We start from the raw sequence: 26,457 nt of genomic DNA, 5'->3' as shown, positions 1-26,457 counted from the left end.
TGACAAAATTATAAGAGAAAAATGACAAATCTAAAGTAATGTTTTTTAACACAACTCTCAGTGATAAGAAAACAGACAAATTTTTAGCAAGAATATAGATGATATAAGCAATGTAATAAACTTAATCTAGTAAACACATATAAAATCCATACCCAATAATTAGGGAATGCATATTTTTTCAAGCCCAATTGAAACATTTAAAAAAATTGACAATACACTAGACCACAAAGCGAGGTTCAAGAAATACTAAAGAGTCTATATCATATAGACCAAATTTTCTGACTGTAATGCAGTTGTTAGAAAATATTTATGAAAATGTGATTTAAAGAAAATTCACATTTTAAAATTACAAATATAACATGTTTAAAGAAATGAAGGAAAATTTTCAATATTTACAACTAAATGGAAATAAAACTATTATATACCAAAACATATGGAATGTGGCTAAGGTAGTACTGAAGAAGAATTTATAGTTTTAAATAAATATATTACAAAAGGATAAGCTCTCCAAATTAATGAGCTAAGGTTTCAACTCAAATTAGAAAAGGAAAAGGAGAATTAGCAAAAACAACAAAGAGCAGAAGCCAACAAAACAGAAAGCAAAGATATAATCTTTCTTATTGTATCTTCATTTTATATTTAATTTCTGCTCTAGGCCCAAATGGTTTGCTCCTCAAATAATGAGTAATATAATCCAGATAGTGGACAAAGACAAAATCAGAAAGGAAATTACAGGTCTATCTCAGGAATATAGATGCAAATATTAGCGACCTGAATCCAGCTAATATAACAAGAATACATATCATAACCAAAGGAGCTTATCCCAGGAATACAAGGATGATTTAACAATAGAAAATTACTAATTAAAATTGATTATAACAACTATATGATTGTGTTAATGAAGAAAGATTACATGCTAAAATTCAACATCTAATAATGAAAAAAACAACCTAGCATAGAACAGACATCTTTAATGTGTTCAACCTTAATTTCAAAATCAATGTGAAGGGAGAATGATCAAAAATAGCCAAGGCAGGGGCACCTGGGTGGCTCAGTCATTAAGCGTCTGCCTTCGGCCCAGGTCATGATCCCAGGGTCCTGGGATCGAGCCCCACATCAGGCTCCCCGCTCAGTGGGAAGCCTGCTTCTCCCTCTCCCACTCCCCCTGCTTGTGTTCCTTCTCTCGCTTTGTTTCTCTCTGTCAAATAAATAAATAAAATCTTTAAAAAAAAAATAGCCAAGGCAATTTTGAAGTAGAACAACATGAAAAGACACATCCTACTGGACTGAACTGATTCTATTAAACCATAGTGTGGTTTTAGTGACCAGATATAAACCAGAGTGCATTAGAGCAATTCCATGCACAAATGAAAACTTGACATTGGACAGAGATGGCATGTAAACTCACTGAAGAGATGAACCATCCAAATGAGTACAGTGGCATACTTGGTCGTCCATAGCAGAAAAATAAATCCCAACCTCACATCATGTAAAAAATCATTTCTAGGAAGTTTAAGGCTTACATTTGAAAACAAACTTTAAAACAACTTTTGAAGAAAATACAGGATAACATCTTTATGATCTTAAGGCAGAGATGAGTTCTTAAATAAAACTTTATACATACCACTGCGATCAAAGTTTATGTATGACAAGGATATGATGAAAATAGGAATCAATAAGCTACAAGAAAGGAAGATGTTCATGATGCATATAACCAAAGGATTAATATCCAGAAGGTAGGAAGAATAAATAGAGTTTAATTTTTTTAATGGGCAAAAATGAGTGAGCAATTTATAGAATCACCTATTATATAAAAGCTGTTCAATATAATTTGTAATGAGGGAAATGCAAAGTAAAACAACAAAAGCACAATTTCATACCCATTAGATTTTTTTTTTAACTAAAAGCTTAATGATATCAAGGGTTAGTAAAGTTGTAGAGCAATGGGAACTCTCATTCACTGCAGATAAGAGTATTTACCGATTTAGAGAAAAATGGCAGTATTTAATAAAGTGGAGGGCATATAAATCCATGGCCCAGCAAATCCCTTCCTAGATGTATAGTAAAGAAACTCACACATGTCTAGGAGAAATGTGCAAGAATGTTCATTGCAATATTGTAACAGTGAAAGCAACCTAACTGTCCATCAACAATATAAGGAATCAATATATTGTGAATTTAACTAAAATGGAATACCATTTAATTGTGCTGTTAAAATTAATAAATCAACTTAAGTGTCAAAAATTTGGGGAGAAGAGCAGACTGGACTGACACATCATGATCTCATTTGCATGAAATTTCAAAGCATACACAATATTATATATTGTTCCTGAGTCCATTTATAATAGCAAAACAAAATCATGCATGGGACTGATAATGCAAAAGTTAGGATAGTGATTACCTTGGTAGAGGAGAAGAAAATAGGATCAGAGTATAATAAAAAAGGGAGCTTTGGTTTTATCTATAATGTCTCAATTTCTTTTTAAAAGATTTAATAAATATGGCAAGGTGTAGTTGGTGGGCACATAGATGTAATATTCTCTGCTCTCTTTCTATTTGCTTCAAATATATTGTGATTTTTTTAAAAGGAAGTTAGTAATATTCTTTTAAATACAAAAGCATGGTGGTCCACTTGCATGGAGGAGGAGAAGGCAGGATAAGATGAGAAAGTTCCCTGCAAGTCTCTAGCATAGTCTGGTGGTTAGGTGCTAACATGATCCATGCTTGGAAAAGGTGAGACTTCCCAAGTTTGGACTGAGATAAATGAGCTATGGTCCCCAGTGCTAGGCAGGGAGGGAGAGAAATTACCATGACTTTTCCCTACCCTTTCTTTCTTGCCCTGTTGCCCCAGGTCTCTTTCCTTCCACCTCTTCTCTCTCCCTCACTAGCATGGCACAGAAACCCACAGCTGCCTAACTTTATGGAAGAAATGTAGCTAACCATATAGCTCTGTCTTTGCCATCCCCAGCAGGAGACTTCCTCCTGGCATTGGGGAACCTCCATTAATTAGAGGAAATCAGAACTCTAGGATATGTACAATCATATACCAGGAGTTTTCCTCTCGTTTGAGGCATTAGCTCATAGAAATTCAAGCAGTATGAAAATTCTACAGAAGCTATGTGGCCAAAAAATCATTATTGAGCCTTAAAGTAAGAGAGAATTGTATTAACATTTATTAACATGTGTTAATCTCCTAGGTATTGAAATTAGATTCAATAAAGTGGTATTTAACTCTTATGTTCTTGAGCATATCCCTATATTTTCATCATTATTTCTAAGATAATGATAGTTTCTAATATATTATTGGATTGCTCTCTATGAACAGCATTATCATCATGTAAATGCCAATGCTGTTTATGATGGGTTCAGAAATCCTACTTAACTATATGTAAAAGAAGATTGAAGTTTTAAGTATTAAATTTTCCAAAGCAGTATATATGTACTTTAAGAATTCTTTTATTTTGCATTGTGTTTTTAATATAGTAAAAATGCAAACAACCCAAATGGATATAATATTAAATGTAATTCTCTTTCCCATACATTGCCCCATGAGTCCCCTCCCCAGAGGCGGTCATTTTCAAGTTCCTCTTTCACTAAGATAACTTATATGTGGACAAATATGCATTGAAAAGAATTGTTTTAAAAGTCCATTCCATAGGAATCATATTTCAAAATGTCTGTATTCTTAGCACATTCAATGCTTTTCTGTTTGAGGCCAAACGTGTAGTGCAGAAATCTTTAGGCTTGGGGTCAGACACAATATAAGTAAAACCCAAGCACGAGAGCAATATTTTGAAGCCAGCCACAATAAAAGTGACAGAGATGTTATAATGTTTATTAAACTTTTAATAGAAAAATCAGGAGAGAATAGTGTCAATGCAATAAGTTCCAAGACTTGAGTCTGGTACCAGTTAGACATAAACAATTAAGTGACATGTATAACTAGCTTGTATTATGATATATCATATAAGGATACCAAAATATTTGGGTAATTATTTTGTCTAAAATTGAAAGTAATCTTTAGGGGCGCCTGGGTGGCTCAGTCGTTAAGCATCTGCCTTCGTCTCAGGTCATGGGCCCAGGGTCCTGGGATCGAGCCCCACATCGGGCTCCCTGCTCCCCGGGAAGCCTGCTTCTCCCTCTCCCACTCCTCCTGCTTGTGTCCCTTCTCTCGCTGTGTCTCTCTCTGTCAAATAAATAAATAAAATCTTTAAAAATAAATAAATAAATAAATAAATAATAAATTTGAATGTAATCTTTTAAAAAAACTGATTATACCAAAGCATACCTAAATAATTGCTTTCTTAAGCAGCCTAAAATTTAGCCAGTTTTAAAATACTGTCAGAGGCTACCCAATTAATCTGTTTTGCTACCTCTGCTAAAATGTATCCCTAACAAAAAGTTTGAGATAAAAATCTCAAGAAAGAATATATGATGTGGAGGGTGGGTTAAATAGGTGATGGGGATTAAGGAATACACTTACTATGATGAGAACCAGGTATTGTATGGAATTGTTGAATCACTAGTATTACGCTGTATGTTAACTAACTGGAATTTAAATAAAAACGTTTAAAAAATAATTTAAAGGGGCGCCAGGGTGGCTCAGTCGTTGAGCACCTGCCTTCGGCTCAGGTCATGATCCCAGGGTCCTGGAATTGAGCCCCACATCAGGCTCCCTGCTCCGCGGGAGGCCTGCTTCTCCCTCTCCCACTCCCCCTGCTTGTGTTCCCTCTCTTGCTGTGTCTCTTTCTGTCAAATAAATAAATCTTAAAAAATTTTTTAAATTAAAAATAGTTTAAAAATTTTTTATTTTAAAAAAGAATATATGATGTCAAAGAGTATAGTTCATATTAGCTTGTACTCTTCAAAACAATATATTTGGTATTTCCCATGGATGGAAAGGATTTTCATATATTTTTTCTAAACCTGTATTTGGGATCAGTTTGTAAGAAAAATGTCACCTTTGTCTTTTAGGCTCTTCTAACATATAAGAGTGACCCAACCATGAGAAAAATGTTGAATCATCTGTATTTCTATATCATGCCTGTGTTTAACGTTGATGGATACCATTTTAGCTGGACCAGTGTAAGTCACTTTGCTATCCAACTGAAAAGAGAGACTAAATAAATAGAAAACAGCCATAGAACAGGAAGGAAACCTGGGGGGCAGACAGCCTAGTGATTCCAGAACTACAGAAGAGACATCCACTCCCTGTCCCACCATAGCAGCAAACTTTTGTTTCTATGTTTGGCTTTGCATGAGATTCCATATAAGTCGAGATATCTCCTTCCAAAGAAATTGTGAAAAGTCACTAGTCTAGCCCAGCTTACTCAATTTTGCCCAAGATGAAATGAGGCCAAGAGAAGCTAAGAGATAGCAAGCGTGTGGCAGAAATTGGAGCATGAACCTGATGCTTATCCAATCCTCTTTCTACTCCCTGGATTTATCTCTTCCCAGAACTCTCCCTTAGTGCTACGATTCATTCACCAATTGTGCTACTAAAATGCATGTGGATAACCTTTTGAGTATTTTTTCTACACCTATTTTCTTAATTACATCTAGGATCGATTTTGGAGAAAAACAAGGTCAAGGAGTTCAAGGTTTCGCTGCCGTGGAGTTGATGCCAATCGTAACTGGAAAGTGAAATGGTGTGGTAGGTTGAAAACTAACTGGAATTTAGATCCACAGTTTTCCACAGCTTTCACTCTCAAAAATGATGAGCCCAGTAGGACTCCAATATAAGACTGATGTTTTAATGTAGGTGAAAACCTAATAGAGAAAAATACAGATCTATACCTTGTAGCTATAATTTGCAAAAGAAAATGAAAGGGATTTTTAACAAGTAAATATCAAAGATTTAAATCTGTCAACCCAATCCTGAAAATTGAAAATTTAAGTACAGATGTAAAAGCAGAAAACTGAGGAATATTCGACATTCAGAAACTAAAACAGAACTGTGGTTTGTGGTATAAATCTGGTTAAATATTTTAATCCTTTCATTGAGAAAGTGAGAGTAACTCTGATCCTGCCTTCTTCTGTCTATGACAATCAAAACTACCAAATCCTTGTCTAGAATCTACCTATCTAAGGTATCATACAATGATTGACCATTCACGTGGCAAATGTATTTCTGCTACATTCCATCTTTCATTTATACCTTTCAAGTGAAGAAAGGATGTCAGGAAACTGTTTCAAAATAAAGAAGCAGGTAGGTACTAGAGAGGGGAAGAGGGACAGGAGGGAGAAAATTAGCCATAGCTAGTATAGAGGAGGCAAAATTTCACTTCTACCCACCTTGGGATTTTTAGGTAAAGCTCTTAAACAAAAAGGCAAGAGAAAAACAGTTTATTAACATGTGCCGCATGTGTCACATGGGAGAAACCTCATGAAAAGTAACTCAGAGTGGCAACTTAGAACTCTGGCTTTTATAGCATCTTCAATAAATTGTAGAGAAATGACAGGACAAAGGAAAGTAGTTTTGGGCAGCACACCGTGGGAAGGTAAATATATGGGGAGACAACTAATGGAGTAGGGTTTGTTTGCAGATTTCTGTGGTGCTGTCTCTAGGATGATAAAGTCTGTCTCCAGTAAAAGGAGAATTTATATCTTCTCTTTAGGCAGAAAAGGGGGAGGCAGAGAGAGCTTTTCCTGCATTTGCTGCTGCTTAATTGCCTTCAGCTCAAAATAATTTTCATGTCAAATAGGCATATTTTGGGGTGACAGATTCTGGTTTCCTTCACTAGTATCATACTTGGCAATAGGAGGGAGGGTAGGAAAAGTATTATCAAAAGGCAGTTGTAAGGAGCTCCCCTTTCACAGAGTCCTTCCTTAGCTCTCTCGAAGTATAGACCATTGTGGAACAGAAAGTCTTCTGTTAGTCCCTTAGAAATGAGGCCTATTCCCAAATCACTCATCATATGACGCTTCGGGTTCTGCATTAGATGCCACTCTTCCCATCCTACCCACATCAGACAGAGCAACTGGGCATGGGCTTAGGCTCCTTCCATATATCCTCTCCAGGCAACCTCTCTTAATCAATTAGAATTAGCAAATAAGAATATGGCTCTAGAATATGACAGATATGGTTTGATTCTACCATTATCAGCTCAATGATGGGTGATTTTTTTTAACCTATCAATTTATAACAATAACACCTACCTCATAGCGTTATGGGAATTAAAGGAATTTACATATGTTTAATGCCTAATTCGGTCCTAGTTCCAAACAGAGATCTAAATATCAGTGATCTATCCGTTCTCCCCCAAGCTGCAGAACAGTCAATTGATCTCTGAGCCTCAGGTCCACTGTTAAAGTACTTCTTTCCTTCAGGAGAGTGTTGTGATGATAAGCCATAAGGTAAGCTTAAAAGTGTTGCATTTATGAGAGAAGAAAAGCATCACATAAATACTATAAGGTGCTATTAATGATGGCTGTTTATATTTTAAAATTTTTCTTCAGGGCACTTGGGTGGCCCACTCGGTTAAGCATCTGACTCTTGATTTCAGCTCAGGTCATGATCTCAGGGTCATGAGATTGAGCCCTGCACTGGGCTCTGCACTCAGCAGGGAGTCTGCCCAAGATTGCTTCTCCCTAGCCCTCTGCCCCTCCACCCACACACCCTCTCTCTATAAAATAAATAAATTAATTAATCTAAAAAAATTTTTTTCTTCAACCTGGACTGAGACAAAAAGCTGGTTCACATTAACTCCCTAAGACCACTAATTCTTTTTTAAATTCTGTTTCCCTCTTTCTGATGTGACCATTTTGCATGCTAAAAACTGTGTGTCCTATTTCACTAGCTGGCGGGTATCTGCATCCATATGTATGTCATACAAATGATGTCCACAGTCATCTAAGTGAGCGCACTGAATGGGTAACTAAGCTCAATAACACTAGCAGGCCAGCCAGCTCTGCTTGTATAAAGTTAGACTCTTATTTATATCCAGTTACAAATAAGTGTCTTCCTTTCCATTGTTCTTTTTCCTTTACCCAGCTTGTTTCCTGCTTACATAGGCCTTCATTGATTTCTTAGTTTCATCTGCAATCCTAACTAGAACTCCTTTGATTCTTCGCATCTTTGAATCATTCTGATTCTTCCCATAAGTCCAAACTCGAGATGTACGAGGGGATTATGTCAAATGTCAGTTGCAAAATGACCTTGATAGACTGTTGTAAGTGATGTGGAAATGCAGGCAGCCTGGCTGAGATCATCTCTCCCCACAAGTTATCCCAAGGGGGTGCAACTGATCGGACAGGTAGGCAGATGTGGCCTTCCTCCCTCACAACATTGTCTCCCCACAGCTATTTGCTTGATCCAGGGGACAGTGAACCTCACTGAGGGAACCACTATTAGGTCAAGGGCCCAGAAATAAGTGTAGTCCCTAAGTGAACCTCCAAATAAACAACCATAATATAAATGACATAGAAATGCCCAGGAATGGCCAGGACCATTGAAAATACTATAGAGTCAACATTGAACTGACAAACAACTATTTCTTTCTCTTAAGTGAGTCTCAAACTTAAAGAGTAGAACATGAAACTGTTTTTTACCATGAAAAATCTGTGGACTCCCATATAACAGTGTTACACTTCAGTACATTTAATATGGTGTAGACAGACTTAGAGCATACTTCATAGCTCCCCCTGGGGACCTTCAGACCATGAAATGAATATCATCACTTTAAAGTGGATCCAGCAGAGAGAGTCAACAAGTTAAAGTAGTAGTGGGAAACAAGAATAAATATACAAATTTTACTCATTAATTCACCAAAGTTAATTGAGCACATACTCTCTGCTAGGCACTGTGGGTTTTTTTTTTTTTTCTCCTTCTTCTGTGTACTCTTTTTGGAGAATGCCATGAACACTGCTTCTTCCAAATTGAAATAAATCCAAGAGAGAGGCAAAGAATTTAGATGATATCCATATTTAGGCTTTAATTCCTAAATAACTCAAGTGTTGCCTAAAAAGAAATGATTATTAGGACAACCTACAGAATGGGAGAGAATGTATTTGCAAATGATATATCTAATAAGAGGCTTTTATTTAGAATATTAAAATAACTCTTACAACTCAACAATAAATAACAATTTAAAATGGACAAATGATTCAGACACTTCTTTAAAGAAGATATACAAATGGGAATAAGCACATAAAAAAATGCTTGACATCATTAACCATCAGGGAAATGCACTTCAAGATACCATGTCACACCCACTAAAATGGCTATAATAAAAAAGACAATAACAAGTATTGGGGAGGGTGTGGAAAAGTTGGAATTCTCATACTTGCTGGTGGGCATGTTAAATGATGTGGCCACTTTGGGAAACTGTTTAATGGTCACTCAAAATTTACCATGTGACCAGAAATTCCACTCCTACATATATATCTAAGAGAAATGAAAACATTTGTCCATACAATGCATACACATAAATGTTTATAGCAGCGTTATTTATAATAGCCAAAAACTGGAAATAAACTCAAATGTCTATCAACCAAGGAATAGATGAATATGGTATATCCAAATAATGGAATACTATTTAGCCATAAAAAGAATAGATACTGATACTACATAGATGCAACATAGATGGAAATATTATGCTAAGTGAAATAAGCCAGTCATAATATTTATATGAAATGTCCAAATAGGCAAATCCATAGAGACAGAGAGTAGATTGGTGGTTGCCAAGGGCTGGGGTGGGGGGGAAATGCTACTGAGAAAGGGTTTTGTCTTTGGCATGATCGTAATGTTTTTGGAATTAGATTGTAGTGATGATTGTGAATATACTAAAATTCATCCAATTGTACCTTCAAAAAAATGAATTTTATTACCATTTAAGAGCAAGTTAGGCATTTAATGAAATGTAACTCTTCTTTTTTAGAACACTCAATTACCTAATATTATAAATTAGGTATAGTGTGGAGAAAACTACTTTTTATCAGTGTAATCACAAATGCCTCTCTCTACAGATCCCTTCTCCCACTTACACCCTATCAAAAAAAAAAGGGGGGGACCTGTTTTGATTGGGCAAATGTTTCAATAGATCACCTGAAATGAAAGGGAAACTACTATGTACTGGTTGGTTGTGGCCAATGCCTGTGAAAGAGCAATGGATGGTCCCTGGCCTGCTTTTTAAGAGGATTTCTTCCAGCTGAAAGGCTTTTACTTTGAACCTAAACTGAATAGCTATAAAAAATATAGAGAATTTCAGAGACCAAATATGGGGCAAGGAGAAGAAAAACAGGGAGAAATAACACTGCTGGAATATCTAGAAAGGGACTTCTTGGAAGTCAAAGATGTCTAATGAGAATTTTAATTAAATTTTCCTGTGAAGTATGCAAATTATCTTCAGTATTCCATAACCAGCATTTGTAAAATTCAGTACAATCTGTTTCACTTATTAAGGCTTTGTGGAATTGGATCTATGATTTGGGGATGTGAGGAAGTGCTGAGTCTAGCCTCCAAGTAAGCTCAGGGCAAGAACTAATTCACATCAAATTTTCAGAGGTATGGAACCCATAACAGGAATGCACTGCCTTATAAGACAAGTATTGGATAACATTTGGCTAAGAATGATGCATAGATGGGATTAAACATCAACAGGATGGTCAAACTGGACCCTTAAGATACCCACAATATATTGATTCTAACATATATTAATCCAATTTTAAATCAAAACAAATACATTGAACACCTGCTAAGATGCAAGGTGCTATAAATTGTATCAGAAAGTCCTGAATGATTTAATGAGTCCTTATCTAACTCCCAAGGAATTATTTAGGATTCTGAAGAAATATAAAGGGAAAATCTGTTGACTTCTCCCATTATATTTAAAACCAAGTTAGTGTAAAAAGATGTATTAGTCACCTGAAGTTGGTAGAGAAATTAAAAAATTAAACAATCAATGAGTTAATTATCATGCTTAGTTATACTTTTTATAAAGAAATTAAAGGGTAAAGAATCCTAGAACTTTAGATCAAATGGAGTTTGCTCACTGGTGTCGTTTATGTGTTTATTATATAATTATTATAATTTATATTTATTATACCTAACATTTATTAAGGATTCACTATGTATCAAGCATGTGCTAAGTGCTCAAGATTATTCTTTCATTGGTAGATGCTATTATTATCCCTATGTAACTGATAAAGAAATTAAAATTCCAAGAAATTAGGAAACTTGCTTCAGATTACACACAAATTGAGCCACTGTGAGAAGCCAAGTCTGAATGACTCCAACGACCCTGTTTTGAGCCATTATATCTGAACTTTTAGGATCAGCTTGCAATGAATGGTCACTCCACTTTGTTAAAAATTAATGTGTGGTTGCAAAGGAGTAGTTTAGGTATCAAAATAATAATAAGACTAGGAGTGTTTTATTCAAAATTATGAACATAGACAACAGGGAGATTGGGAATGTACAGCAAGAGAGGGGAGGAATGTTTCCAGGTGCTATTGGGGGGGGGTGTTTTTGTTTGTTTGCTTTTAGAAAGTGAGAGTGTGTGAGCCAGGAGGGGCAGAAGGAGAGAGAAAGAATCTTAAGCCAACTCCATGCCCAGCACAGAGCCCAAGGTAGGGCTCAATCTCACAACCCTGCGATCATGACCTGAGCCAAAATCCAGAGTTGGCTGCTAACTGACTGAGTCACCCAGGAGCCCCTCCAGGTACTATTTTTGAAATTGGGCCACTTCATACCATGCAGGCAGTTTGAATTTACATGTGATATCAGGTATATGATTATGAATTCTCCACCGAGACATTTTTCTTCCAGCCAGAACTTCATATCTTCCAATAGAGGCAGATATTTTTGCAGCTTTCATTGGAAGTATCACCCTTTGAGGGTCCCACATATATGCCTGGGTCTTATTCCCCCTTCCTGTGTATTAAGGATCCAAATCCTGATCCCCTGCCTCCACCACATGCAGCCATTGAAACAAGACTGAGCCAGCAAACACCCCAAGAATGGCTACAGCTTTTGCTTCAGCTATTCTTATTCCAACCCGCTCTTCATGTTTGTTCCCTTGGGAACATTTTTGAGAATTCTGATGTGTATTTAAATTGCTTTATTGAACATTCAGAGAGGTTTATAGCAGGAGATTTTATCATAGTGTCTGGTACAATTCCATCATATTGCCAGAAAACCCTAGTATCATTTTAGACATTAACACAATTGGAATAATTAGTTTAGGCCTCAATTGTTGATGATGGTGTTTTTTTTATTTTTAAAGATTTTATTTATTTATTTGAGAGAGAAACAGAGGGAACACAAGCAAGGGGAGAGGGAGAGGGAACGGGAGAGGGAGAAGCAGACTTCCCACTGAGCACGGAGCCTGACTTAGGGCTCAGTCCCAGGACCCTGAGATCATGACCTGAGCCAGTCAGATGCTTAACCGACTGAGTTACCCAGGTGCCCAAAAGATCATTTTAAACTTATATGAACTCCTGCAGAACCCAGAAAAAGAGGGAATATTTCCCAAATCATTTTATGGAGCTAAATAGAACCTTGATTGCAAAACCAAGTGAGGACAGCATGAGCAAGAAAATTATCTGCAAATCTCTCTTGTGAATATAAATGTATAAATTATTTTAAAAAATTATTAGCAAACCAAATCCAACACTATATAAAATGATAACATATAACAAACAAGTTTGGTCTAATACAGAAATCCAAGAGTGGTTTAATACTTGATGATGGTTTTTAAGACCTTCTATCATTACTCTGATTGTCTACAACAATCCTACCTGTACCTGCTCATAAAAACTGACCACAGCCAGGCAACTTTCTTTCTTATTTGCTGACTCCTACAAGTAATAATACCACAAGAGCAGTACTATCACAGTTTCAAAATGAAAATTTCAAAATAAAATATGTAGCTTTAAGATATTGCTTCTTCTTTTCCCAAGTGTTGTCGTTTAAATCTTTCTGTAGTAGTTCTTTTGATATTTGGGGAGAGCTGACAATGAATGCTGAAACTTGGGAAGAACTGGTTCTTACTGAATTTTCTGGTTTTGTTGGATTTTTTGTTTTGTTTTTATATTTCCTTTCAAATGCCACCACTTCGGTGAACTTTTTTTTTCTTAAGTGTAGTTGATGTATAACATATTAGTTTCATGTGTACAACATAGTGATTCAACATTTATATACATTACAACGTGATCACCATAAGTCTAGCCACCATCTGTCACCATACAAAGTTGTTACAGCATTATTGACTGTCTTCTCTACGCTGTACATGACAACCCTGTGACTTACTTATAACTGGAAGTTGGTACCTTTTAATCCCCTTCACCTATTTCATCCATGTCCCCCCAACCCCCATGCCCCACCCCTCTGCCAACCACCAGATTGCAAATATGAATCTATTTCTGCTTTCTTTTGTTTGTTCATTTGTTTTGTTTTCTAGATTCCAAATGGAAGTGAAATCACACAGTATTTGTCTTTCTCTAACTTATTTCATTTAGCATAATATTCTATAGCTCCATCCATTTTCTCACAAATGGCAAGATTTCATTCTTGTTTATGGTTAAGTAATAGTCCATTGTATATATATGCCTCATCTCCTTTATCCATTCATCTATCAGTGGACACTTAGATTACTTCTGTATCTTACCTACTATAAATAATGCTGCAGTGAATATAAGGGCACATATATCTTTTCCAATTAGTGTTTTCATTTTCTTCAGATAAATTCCCAGAATCAGAATTGCTGCATAATATGGTTATTACTCAATTACTCAAATCATTAATTTTTTGAGGACTCCCATACTGTTTTCCACATTGGCTATACCAATTTACATTCCCACCAGCAGGGCACCAGGTTTCTATTTTTTTCTCTACATTCTGACCTATTTCCTGTCTTTTTGACAGTAGCCATTCTGACTAGTATGAGGCGATAACTCCTTGTGGTTTTGATTTGCATTTCCCTGATGATGAGTGATGTTGAGTATCTTTTCATGTGTCTGTTGTCCATCTGTATTTCTTCTTCAGAGAAATGTCTATTCAGGTCCTCTGTCCATTTTTCAATCAGAATTTTTTTTTTCGGTATTGAGTTATATGAGTTCTTTGTACATTTTGGATATTAACTTCTTATCAGATATATCTACAAGTATCTTCTCCCATTCAGTAGGTTGCCTTTTCATTTTGCTTATGGCTTCCTTCACTGTGCAAAAGAATTTTAGCTTGTTATAGTCCCATTTGCTAATTTTTGCCTTTGTTACCCTTGCCTACAGAGATAAATCCAAAAAATATTGCTAAGACCAATATCAAAGACCTTACTACCTATGTTTTCTTTTAGGAGTCTTGTGGTTTCCAGTCTTACATTTAAGTCTTTAATCTCTTTTGGAAGGCAGCTATGCTCACCACTATCCCAACCAATGCTTCACTCTTTAATCCATTTTGAGTTTATGTTTATATATGTGTAAGACAGTGGTCCAGTTTTATTCTTTCACATGTTGTCCAGTTTTCCCAACAGGATTTATTGGAGAAACTATCTTTCCCCCATTGTACATTTTGGCCTCCTCTGTCAAAGATTAATTGATCATATAAGCATGGGTTTTTTCTGAACTCTCCATTCTGTTCTTTTGATCTATGTATCTATTTTTGTGCCAGTACCATACTGTATTGATTACTATAGCTCTGTAGTATAGCTTGAAATCAGGGAGCATGATACTTTCAGCTTTGTTCTTCATTCTCAAGATTCCTTTGGCTATCCAGGGTCTTTTATGGTTCCATACAAATTTTAAAATTATTTGTTCTCATTCTGCAAAAAATCGTCCTTTGAATTTTGGTAGGGATTCCATCGAATCTGTACATTGCCTTGAAAGGAATGGACATTTTACCAGTGTTAATTCTTCCAGTCCATGAGCATGGATTATCTTTCCACTTATTTGTGTTGTCTTCAATATCTTTCATTAGTGTCTTTATAGTTTTCAGAATACAGGTCTTTTACTTCCTTGATTAAATTTATTCCTAGGTATTTTATTCTTTTTGATGCAATTGTAAATGGGATCATTTCTTAATTTCTCTTTCTAATTGTTCATTATTAACGTATAGAAATGCCATATTTGTGTAAATTTTTTATACTACAACTTATTGATTTCATTTGTTCTACTCATTTTTTGGAGAAGAATTTTAGGGTTTTCTAAACATAGTATTATGGAATCTGCAAATATAGTGACTGTTTTACTTCTTCCTTTCCAGTTTGGATGATTTATCTTCCTTTTAGTTGTCAGATTGCTGAGCTAGAATTTCCACTATTATATTAAATAAAACTGGTGACAGTGGGCATCCTTGTCTTGTTCCTGACCTTAGAGGTAAAGCTTTTAATTTTTTACCATTAAATATGATGTTAGCTCTGGGTTTGTCATGTATTAATTTTATTGTGTTGAGTTACGTTGTCCCTGTACCCACTTTGTTGAGAGTTTTTTTTATCATCAATCAATGTTTAATTTTATCAAATGGGTTTTCTGTATCTATTGAGATAACCATCATTTTTATTCTTCATTTTGTTAATGTGGTGTATCATGTGAATTGATTTGTGGATATTGAACCATCCTTGCATCCCTGAAATAAATCCCACCTGGACATGGTGTATGATCCTTTTAATGAATTGTTGAATCTGGCTTGCTAATATTTTGTTGAGAACTTTTGCATCTATGTTCATCAGGGATATTGGCCTATAATTTTCTCTTTTGTCGTGTATTTGTCTGATTTTGGTATCACGGTAATACCAGCCTCATAGAATGAGTGTGGAAGCATCCCTCCCTCTTCAATTTTGTGGAATAGTTTGAGAATAGGTGTTAACTCTTCTTTAAAATTTGGTAGAATTCATCTGGTAGATGCTGTCTGGTCTTGGACTTTCGTTTGTTGGGAGGGTTTTGATTACTGATTCAATTTCATTACTAGTAATCAGTTTGTTCAGATTTTCTATTTCTTCCTGCTTCAGTCTTGGAACATTATATGTTTTTAGGACTTGTATGTTTTTATCCATTTCTTCTAGATTGTCCCATTTGTTGGTATATAATTATTCTAGTAGCCTCTTATGATCCTTTGATTCCTCTTTCATTTTCAGTTTTATTTCTTTGGACCCTCTTTCTTTTTTTTATGAATCAGGCTAAAGGTTTAGCCACTTTGCTTATCTTTTCAAAAAACTAGCTCTTAGTTTCATTGTTTTTTTTTTTTTCATTCTGTTTCATTTATTTCCACTCTACTAACTTTGAGCTTTGTTTCTTCTTCTTTTTTTAGTTCTTATAGGTGTCAATTTAGATTGCTTATTTGAGATTGTCCTATGTCTTGGAGTAGACCTGTATCACTATAAATTTCCCTCATAGAATTGCTTTTGTTGTATCCCATAGATTTTGGAACATTGTGTTTCTATTTTCATTTGTCTCCAGGTATTTTTTATTTTCTCTGTGATTCCTTTATTGACCCATTAGTTGTTTAGTAGCATGTTGGTTAGCCTCCACATTTTTGGGTTTTTTTCCAGTATCCCTTTTGTAAATTATTTCTACTTCCACACCGTTGTGATCAGAAAAGATGCTTGATATGATTTTAGTCTTCATAAATTCATTGAAACCTATTTTGTGGCCTAATATGAACTGTCCTGGGGAGTGTTCCATGTGTACTTGAGAATAATGTGTATGCCACTGTTTTTGGATAGGATGTTGTCTGTGTGTGTGTGTGTGTGTGTGTGTGTGTGTGTGTGTGTGTGTGTATCTCCATATATCCATCTGGCTTAATGTGTCATGTAAAACCAATTTTGCTTATTGATTTTCTGCCTGGATGATCTATCCACTGATGTAAGTAGGGCATTAAAGTTCACTACTATTATGTATTGCTGTCATTTTCTCTATTTCTTTTAACACTTCCTTTATTTTTTTGGGGGGGGTGTCCCTATGTTGGGTACATAGATATTCACAAGTGTTATCTCCTCTTGTTGAATTAATCCTTTTATCATTATGTAATGCCCTTCTTTGACTTTTGTTACAGCCGTTGTTTTAAAGTCTATTTTGTCTGATATAAGTATTGCTACCCCAGATTTTCACTTCCTTTTGCCTGGAATATCTTTTTCCATCCTTTCACTTTCAGTTTATATTTCTTTAGGTCTGAAGTGAGTCTCTTGTAGGCAACACAGAAATGGGTCTTGTTTATCCATTCAGTTACTATATGTCTTTGATTGGACTATTTAGTCCATTTAAATTTAAGGTAATTATTAATAGATATGTACTTACCGCCATTTTATTGCTTGGTTTCTAGTTGTTTTTGTAGTTCTTCTCTGTTTCTCTTTTTTCTTCTCTTTCCTTGTGATTTGATGACTTTCTTTAATGTTATGCTTGGATTCCTTTCTGTTTATTTTTTGTGTATCTGCTATAGACTTTTGGCTTGTGATTACCATGAGATTCATATATAACATCCTCAGTCTATAGTAGTCTAGTAGTAGGTCACTTAAATTAAAAAACATTCTAAAAGCACAAAACTTTTACTCCGCCTTCCACATTTTATGTATATGACATCATGTTTTACATTTTTTGGGTATCTCTTAACTAATTATTGTAGATATAACTGATTTTACTACTTTTGTCTTTTAACCTTCATACTAGCTTTATTTTTTTTTAATTTTTCTTTTTGAGAAAGAGAGAAAGCAAGAGCAGGGAGGGGCAAAGGGAGAGGGACAGAGAGAATCTTTTTTTTTTTTAAGATTTTATTTATTTGAGAGAGAGAGTGTGTGTGAGAAAGAGCCTAGGGGAGAAGGTCAGAGGGCAAAGCAGTCTCCCCGCTAAGCTGGGAGCCCAATGTGGAACTCAATCCTAGGACTCTGGGATCATGACTTGAGCCGAAGGCAATCACTTAACCAACTGAGCCACCCAGGCACCAGGGACAGTGAGAATCTTAAGCAGGTTCTGTGTCCAGCACAGAGCCTGATGCAGGGCTTGATCTCATGATCCTGAGAACATGACCTGAGCTGTAATCAAGAGTCAGATCCTTAAACAACTGAGCCACCCAGGCACCCCCATACTAGTTTTATAAGTGATTGATCTACTACCTTTACTATTTGCTTTTTCTAGGGAAATTTTTCCTTTCATAACATTCTTATTTCTAGTTATGGCTTTTTTTTTTTTCCCATTTAAATAAATCCCTGTAACATTGCTTGTAACACTGGTTTTAATGGTGATCAACTCCTTTAATTTTTGCTTGTCTCAGAAACTATCTCTCCTTCAATTATGAGTGATAAGCTTGTTGGGTAAAGTATTCTTAGTTGTAAGTTTTTTCCTTTCAGCACTTTGAATATATTGTGTCACTCCTTTCTGGTCTGCCAAGTTTCTGCTGAAAAATCAGCTTATAGTCTTGAGGGATTTTCCTTGTACATAACTAGTTGTTTTTCTCTTGCTGATTTTATGGTTCTTTAATATTTGACACTTTGATTATAATATGTCTTGGTGTGGGTCTCTTTGAGCTCATTTCATTTGGGACTGTCTGTACTTGCTAGATTTGTATGTCTACTTTCTTTGCCATGTTAATGACGTTTTCAGCTATTATTTCTTCAAATAGATTTTCTATCTGACTTTCTCTCTCTTCTTTTGGGAACCTTATAATACAAATGTTATTATACTTGCTGTTGTCCCATAGGTCCCTTAAACTATCATTTTTAAAATTTTTTTTCTTTTTGCTGTTCCAATTGGATGACTTCCACTACCCTGTCTTTCAAATTGTTGATGCATTCTACATCATCTAATCTTCTGTTGATTCCCTTTGCAAATTTTTCATTTCAGTTACTGTTTTCTTCAGTTATGATTTGTTGGGTGTTTTTTTGTTTGTTTGCTTGTTTTTGTTTTTTGTTTTTTGTTTTTTTGTCTTCTATCTCTTTGTTGAAATTTTCATTGTATTCATCCATTCTTCTCCTGAGTTTGGTGGGCATCTTTATAACAATTACTTTGAACTCTTTATCTGGTAGATTGTTTTTCTCCATTTTGGTTAGTTCTTTTTCTGCAGTTTTATCTTGTTCTTTTGTTTGAAACATTCCTCTATCTCCCCATTTTGCCAAACTCTGTTTTTGTTTATGTTTTAGGTAGATCCAGCTATATCTCCCAGTCATGAAGGAGTGGCTCTAGGTAGAAGGTGTCCTATAGGGCCCAGTTGTGCAACCCTCCCTAGTCGCTTAAGCCAAGTACTTCAAGGGTGTCCCCTGTATAGGCTGCATGTACCCTCCTGTTGTGGCTGGGCTGCAGTTGGTGTGAACTTGCTGGTGTGTGGGGCTGTCCCCCAGCATGGCTGTCTGTGAGGTCTGGTCACAATGGTTGCAGGTGCACTGGCATGTATGGTTGGCCTCCAGTGCAGCTGGCTGTGAGGCTAGGCTGCCACAGCTGCAGGTACATTGGTGGGTGGAGCAGGCCTCTGGCTATGTAGCTGCAAGATATGATCAGAATTGTTGCAGGTGCTCTAGTTGGGGGGGAGGCTGGTCCCTATGGTGGGGGCTGTGTGGGAGGGGTGCTAGTGCTGGCAAAGCCTGCCTGCTGGGTGTGGCACAGCAGGGAGCCTCTTAGGGGACCACTGACCAGGCAGGTTGGGCAGGGTGAGTCTGCAAAGGAAAACTGGGGTAGGGTGAGTAGTGCCATACAGTAGACGGAGAGTGTTTGTACCTACCAGCACCAGAACAGCTAGGTAGAGGGGAGTGGGGAAAAAAATAGTACCTACCAGCACTTTCATCCCTGAAGAAAGTTCCAACAGATCTCTGCCACTCCAGGACACAGGCAATGAATCTCCTTTACGTATAACTCATGAGCTTTATCAAACTTACACCTCTATGCTAGGCCTTGGAATGAGATTGTGCACATGACCTCTTAGAGCAAAATCCCAATTTCCTACTGTCCTTTGGCTCTCCTGGAAAGAGAGCTCACTGGTTTTCAAAGCTAAACATTATTGGGGCTCATCTTCCAAATGCACGTCCTCCAGGCTTGGGAGCCTAATGTGGGGTTCAGACCCCCCCCCATTCCTCAGGGAGAGCCTCTACAGTTGTGATATCCCTCCCATTTGCAGACTGCTGAGTCAGGGGTGTGGGTCCTGACTACTCAGCATCTCCACCCCTCCCACACACCTCAATGTTGCTTTTCCTTTATACCCTTAATTGTGTAAAATATGTTCTTCCAGGCCTCAGGTCATTCTCAGAGAGGGATTGTTCTATATGTAGTTGTAGTTTTCATGTTTCCATGGGAGAAGGTGAGCTTTTTCCTACTCCACCATTTTGATCCAGCTCTCTGGTGTTACTGTAGATGTTTTCTAAGTTTCTTTTATAATGAATTCTTTAGTGCATGTCATGGATAGGCACTCTCCATCCATTCCAAACTCTTTCTAGAGCCTTCCTGCACTGGTGAGTCCAAAAAGATAAAGTCTGCATTTTCTAGACTCACTTATAGCTAGGGATCAGAGTATTTTAGGTTCTACCTTTTTGGTGCCTTCATGTGAGACGTAGAATGTGGAAAGTAAGATAGAGGTCATTTTTCTGTGGCTTCTATTGTCCCTGCTGTCTTGCACCATTGTGGAGGTGTGTGGTTTATCTGAGGCAGCCTCCCCATCTTGACTCTTCCCTGAATGTGCTGCTTCTTCATCTTAGAAAAGGGAGGAGCCCTCCTCATAACCTGCATCATGCCTCTTAAAGTCATCCAAGTTGGCTCAAGCTAGAGTTTCTTTCCTAATGGTTCTAAAAATTATTTAACAACTTATTTTTTTAAAGATTTTATATATTTATTTGATAGAGAGAGACACAGCAAGAAAGGGAACACAAGCAGGGGGAGTGGGAGAAGCAGGCTTCCTGCTGAGCAGGGAGCCTGATGCGGGGCTCGAGTCCAGGACCCTGGGATCATGACCTGAGCCGAAGGCAGATGCTTAATGACTGAACCACCCAGGTGTCCCTAACAACTTATTTAAAAAAAAATTTAAAAATCCCCTTTGCTTAAACTAACCGCAGTGGATTCTATGCCCTTTCATTAAGCCCTGGCCAGCATAGTCTCTCATAAACATTTCATTTTCCAGTTCACATCTATTACCTTGGCCAAGAATTCTATTATTTCATAAGCTTTTTCTGATATTCAATTTTTTTGTTCTTTGTTTTCATTATTGGTACCATCCCACCTTGTCATAGTCATTTACCATTCATACTATTTTGGTCTTTTAAAATAATGTACCTAATAAACATATTAGCAAGCTATTATTTCTATTTCCTTAGTATTACTTAGCTAAAGAATATACTGTCAATTCCTTTCAGTGCTCCTTTAACTCATCAACCTTAAACATGTTTTTGCAAACTTCCTTTTTTCTAGGATAGAGGATCACAACGTTAAACTGAACGTCCTTCTAAGACTGAAAGAAAACACAAAAAGCTGTTATTTTCATCTCTTGTTATTGTTATTTAAACATATATTTTCCAGTTAACTCACCACTAAAAAGATTTTATCATATGTGAACTTACCCTTAAATCCTTTTTTCTCTAATCCAGATACTGATTATATGCAAAATTCCACCTCCCCATTTTACCCTTCTCTCTCCTTAGGCAAGACACACCCAAATGCTTTTTTTAAAAGAGCTTTTTGTAACTACAGATTAAATAATGTTTAGTACTGATAGTGTGTGTGTACACAAAATGATATATTTTTGTTTTATTTCTGATCGTTCTTGTGGATAAATATATAAGAATTTGCATGTAAGAGACAATATCTCAGTTTATTTATAACATTTATTCCAACATAATAAATATCTTTGCTGAAGTTTTAAAGATGATGTTACAAACAACATTTAAAAACCTTTTACAAATAACTTATTTTCTTATAAGTCACTGAAGTAAGTAGCATATGAAACTGACATTTTTAAAGTGAGGTATGGTGGAGGTGGCAGAATCATTCCCTCAGCTCCTGGGACACTGAGCTACTGATTTTTCTTTTGTACTGATATTAAGTCCAGTAATTTTATTGCATCTGTTTCAGCAGGTAACCCTCCCATGCTGCTTCATCTTTAGGAGGCCTCTAGTCTTGCCTTGGGCATACGAGAAAGGTTTTTAAAGCTTTTATCTACTAATTATTTTTCTACTATGCTGGTTGCTTTTCAGCGTTATTTAATTTCTGAGTTCACCAAAAACAAACTACGTCTCTCAGATAATTTTCCTCCAGCCGTATCATTTGCGGGTGGCAAGTAATGTTATTTTTTTTCATAAATTTCATTTATATCTACCTGCCTTGAATTTTTGAGTCCTTGCTACTATTTTCAACATCTCATAAGCATTATAGCATTATGCTCCTTGTGGGTCACTAATGTTGTTAAATATTTTCCTTGTTATCAGATTCCCAGTTCCCTTTCAATCCATATGCTTATTTTTAATCCAAACTCCTTTTGAAGAAACTTTCGTTATTAAAACAGTCTCTTTTTTAAAAAACATTTTAAGGCCCTTAAAATTTGGGGACTCAGTTGGTTAAGCATCTGGGCTCAGTTAGTTAAGCATCTGACTCTTGGTTTTGACTCCAGTCATGATCTCAGGTGGTGAGATGGAGCCCAGTGACAGGCTCTGTGCTGAGTGAGGAGTCTGCTTAAGATTCTTTCTCCCTCTCCCTCTCCCCCTCCCTCACTCACACACATGCACTATCTTAAAAAAAATATATTTTAAACAATCTCTTTTAATGTTATTTTACATACAGAAATAGAAAAACAATGATACTCTTTTTATCTACCGTTTTTTCAAATGTTTGAAAAGCTGTGATATGCCGAATGATGACAGGAGATGCATGGGTAGTCACCTTGCCTTTAACACTATCTTCTAGAACAGCATTTCCCAAACCACACACAATCCTAGTGAACTGCAGAACCCTAGAGGTCCAGGATAAGTTATTAGGTGCCTGAAAAAATAACTGTCTTAGTCTGTTTGGGCTGCTATAACAAAACACCAAAGACTTATGTGTCTTATAAAGTGCAAAAATTCACTTCTCGCAGTTCCAAAGGCTGGGAAGTCCAAGATCATGGTGCCAGCAGATTTGGTGTTTAGTGAGGCTTCCTAGTTCATAGATAACACCTTCTCACTGTGTTCTCATTTAGTGGAAAGTGTTAGGGGGCTCTCTGAGATCTCTTTTTTAAACTCACCAATCCCATTCATGAGGGCTCCACCCCTGTGACCTAATTACCTCCCAAAGACCCACCTCCTAATACCATCACTTTGGGCATTAGGATTTCAACATATGAATTTGAGGAGGACACAAAAATTAAAACTGCAGCAGTAACTGATACTAATGATGGCACTATTTTTAAGTTGAAAGAAAAAAAGACTTTTATAGTGTCAGAAAAAAATACCAAATACATTTTATATAGTTATCTCAAAAGTTATCAGATGCATAACTAGATTCTTTACTGGTGCTCACTTTGGCAGCACATATACTAAAATTGAAACAATTACTATTTACTGAACTGGTTATTGGGAAAACTGCAGTAAAGAAAACAAACTCAGGTTGTTATACATGCTATGGAAAAATATATAGTACCAAGAAGGTAATAGAGAGTGCCAGGGTTGCGGGTGGGTTCGGTGTTTTTAGGTGGCATAGGGAAGACCAATCTGATATGACACTTGAGAGCAAAGGAGTTCTGGGGAAAGAGCAGACAGAGGGAAAAATTGTGTAAAGGCTCCAAGTTGGGAGCATCTTTGATGTGTTTAAGAGTAAGGAGGGCTGTATGGCTGGAGCTGAGTGAGGCAGAAGATGAAGTCAGAGAAGTAGTCAAAGGCAAGGTGTTACAGATCCAACATTAGGAAGAACTTTGGATTTTGCTTTGAATGGGATGAGAAACCACTGGAGAATTTTGAGTTGAGAGCTGACATGATCTAACCAACTTTTTAAGATAATTACACTTTCCCATTTAAAAGCACTGCTTTCAAAATATAAAAAGTCTAATCTTAGAATATTATTATCCACATCTTTAGACAACCATTGCATAAATCACAAATTCTAAATGTAAATATATCTTTATTGGATATATTCATATCCAATAAATGGAATTAAGTGTTGTTGTTATTGTTTTCCAATGTTCCAGTATTGGAATTCAGTGTTGTTGTTTTTTTTACTTCATCTTTTATTCTTCTTTTGGCAAACATCAGATAACATGAGCAAAACTATATTGCTTACTATAGTTACATACATTCTTTTTTGCTTTATATAAGCTGGTAAACAGATATAAGTGGATAAAATTCTTGGCTAAAGACATATTCCAAAACTCTGACATATACTTTACTGATTTAGGAGAAAAGAAAGCTTATGAAACTTCCATTAGACCATAAACATACAGCAAACTAAATTAGTATATGCTGTTTTTAAATTAACATCTGCCATTTTTTAAAGACTTCAATTTTTGGTTACAGCTAAAATGATTTTTATGTGAAGGTTTATGAAAGAACAGAAGCTGACCACACAAATCTTACTCATAACCATATTGGCCATTTAAAAATAAAAAATAATAAAAATAAATCTATAATCAAGAAAATTCTACTTATTAGAAAAAAACAGCTACCAACAAGTTATTTCAAATACAGATAGGTGGCATTTATAATAACTAGATTTCATGATACCTGCTTTATTTTTTATGTATTTATTTTAGAGCCCATGCAAGCAGGGGGAGGGGCAGAGGAAGTGAATCTCAAGCAGACTCCCTGCTGAGCATGGAGCCCCACGTGGGGCTCGATCTCACAATCCTGAGATCATGACCTGAGCCAAAATCAAGAGTCAGACACTTAACAGACTGAGCACTCCAGGTGCCCCTTGTTTTATCACTTTGTAATGCTTATCTTTTAATTTTAAAACAACAGATTACTTCATAATAAAGCCAAACCATTTAACTTTTTATAATTTAATTTTTTAGTAAATTTCAGGCCCAAAAACATCAGATCAAGGATTGCAGAACAATCAGCCTTCAGAACATATTTTCTTTGGCAGACAGAATAATTTTTCATCTTTTGAATTGGAATACCTTCATGCAATACCTACTTGTCCTAGCTGGCCACAGTCCCTACCAGCTTCCCACATTATTACCAGCTGGGCATGAGAGACTGACTCCCATTTTTAATATTATAAAACCCAATATTTACTTACAAACATTAGTTGCATTCATAGAGCAAAAGTTCACATATTATAAACTTGATGCTAAATCTTAATACATATACCTAATTTGGGAAAAATAGATCAAACCAAAAGGTCTCGTTTTCATTTTCATAACATAACACATAGAACTAAGTGGGTTTTTTTAAATTTTATTATGTTATGTTAATCACCATACTTTACATCATTGGTTTTTGATATAGTGATCCATGATTCATTGTTTGTGTATAACACCCAGGGCTCCATTCAATATGTGTCCTCTTTAATACCCATCACCAGGCTAAACCATCCCCCATCACCCTCCCCTCCAGAACCCTCAGACTACATAGTCTCTCATGGTTCGTCTCCCCCTCCGATTTCCCCCCTTCATTTTACCCTTCCTACTACCTTCTTTTTTTTAACATATAATGTATTCATGTGTTTCAGAGGTACAAGTCTGTGATTCAACAGTCTTACACAATTCACAAGGCTCACCATTGCATATACACTCCCCAGTGACTATCACCGAGCCAGCCCATCCCTCCCACCTCCTACCACTCTAGTATCCCTCAGTTTGTTACCTGAGATTAAGAATTTCTCATATCAGTGAGATCATATGATACATGTCTTTCTCTGATTGACTTATTTCGCTCAGCATAATACCCTCCAGTTCCATCCACGTCGGTGCAAATGGCAGGATTTCATTTTTTGATGGCTGCATAATATTCCATTGTGTGTGTGTGTGTGTGTGTGTGTGTGTGTGTGTGTGTGTGTGTGTGTGTATATACACCACTTCTTCTTTATCCATTCATCTGTCAATGGACATCTTGGCTCTTTCCACAGTTTGGCTATTGTGAACATTGCTGCTATAAACATCGGGGTGCACGTACCCCTTCAGATCACTACATTTGTATCTTTGGGGTAAATACCCAGTAGTGCAATTGCTGGGTTGTAGGGAAGCTCTATTTTCAACTTTTTGGGGAACCTCCATACTGTTTTCCAGAGTGGATGCACCAGCATGCATTCCCACCAACAGTGTAGGAAGGTTCCCCTTTCTCCGCATCCCCGCCAACATCTGTTGTTTCCTGACTTGTTAATTTTAGCCATTCTGACTGGTGTGAGGTGGTATCTCATTGAGGTTTTGATTTGGATTTCCCTGATGCCGAGCGATGTTGAGCACTTTTTCATGTGTCTGTTGGCCATTTGGATGTCTTCTTTGCAGAAATGTCTGCTCATGTCTTCTGCCCATTTCTTGATTGGATTAGTTGTTCTTTGGGTGTTGAGTTTGATAAGTTCTTTATAGATTTTGGATACTAGCCCTTTATCTGATATGTCATTTGCAAATATCTTCTCCCATTCTGTCAGTTG

General features: G+C 36.4%; 1 protein-coding gene across 1 annotated transcript in view; it reads left to right on the top strand.

Annotated features, from left to right (window-relative positions):
• The window catches only part of CPA6 (carboxypeptidase A6), a 353,130-nt gene that overhangs the window by 289,594 nt on the left and 37,079 nt on the right, over positions 1-26,457 (top strand). The window contains exons 7-8 of the mRNA XM_027620329.2: positions 4,975-5,085; positions 5,563-5,653. Coding sequence (XP_027476130.1) covers positions 4,975-5,085; positions 5,563-5,653 — 202 coding nt within the window. The remainder of the gene's footprint in view (positions 1-4,974; positions 5,086-5,562; positions 5,654-26,457) is intronic.

Source organism: Zalophus californianus, chromosome 4, assembly GCF_009762305.2.
Source record: "Zalophus californianus isolate mZalCal1 chromosome 4, mZalCal1.pri.v2, whole genome shotgun sequence".
In the NCBI taxonomy this organism is placed as follows: Eukaryota; Metazoa; Chordata; class Mammalia; order Carnivora; family Otariidae; genus Zalophus; species Zalophus californianus.
Note: the sequence above shows the minus strand (reverse complement) of the source record. Positions and strands in the feature narration are given on the sequence as shown.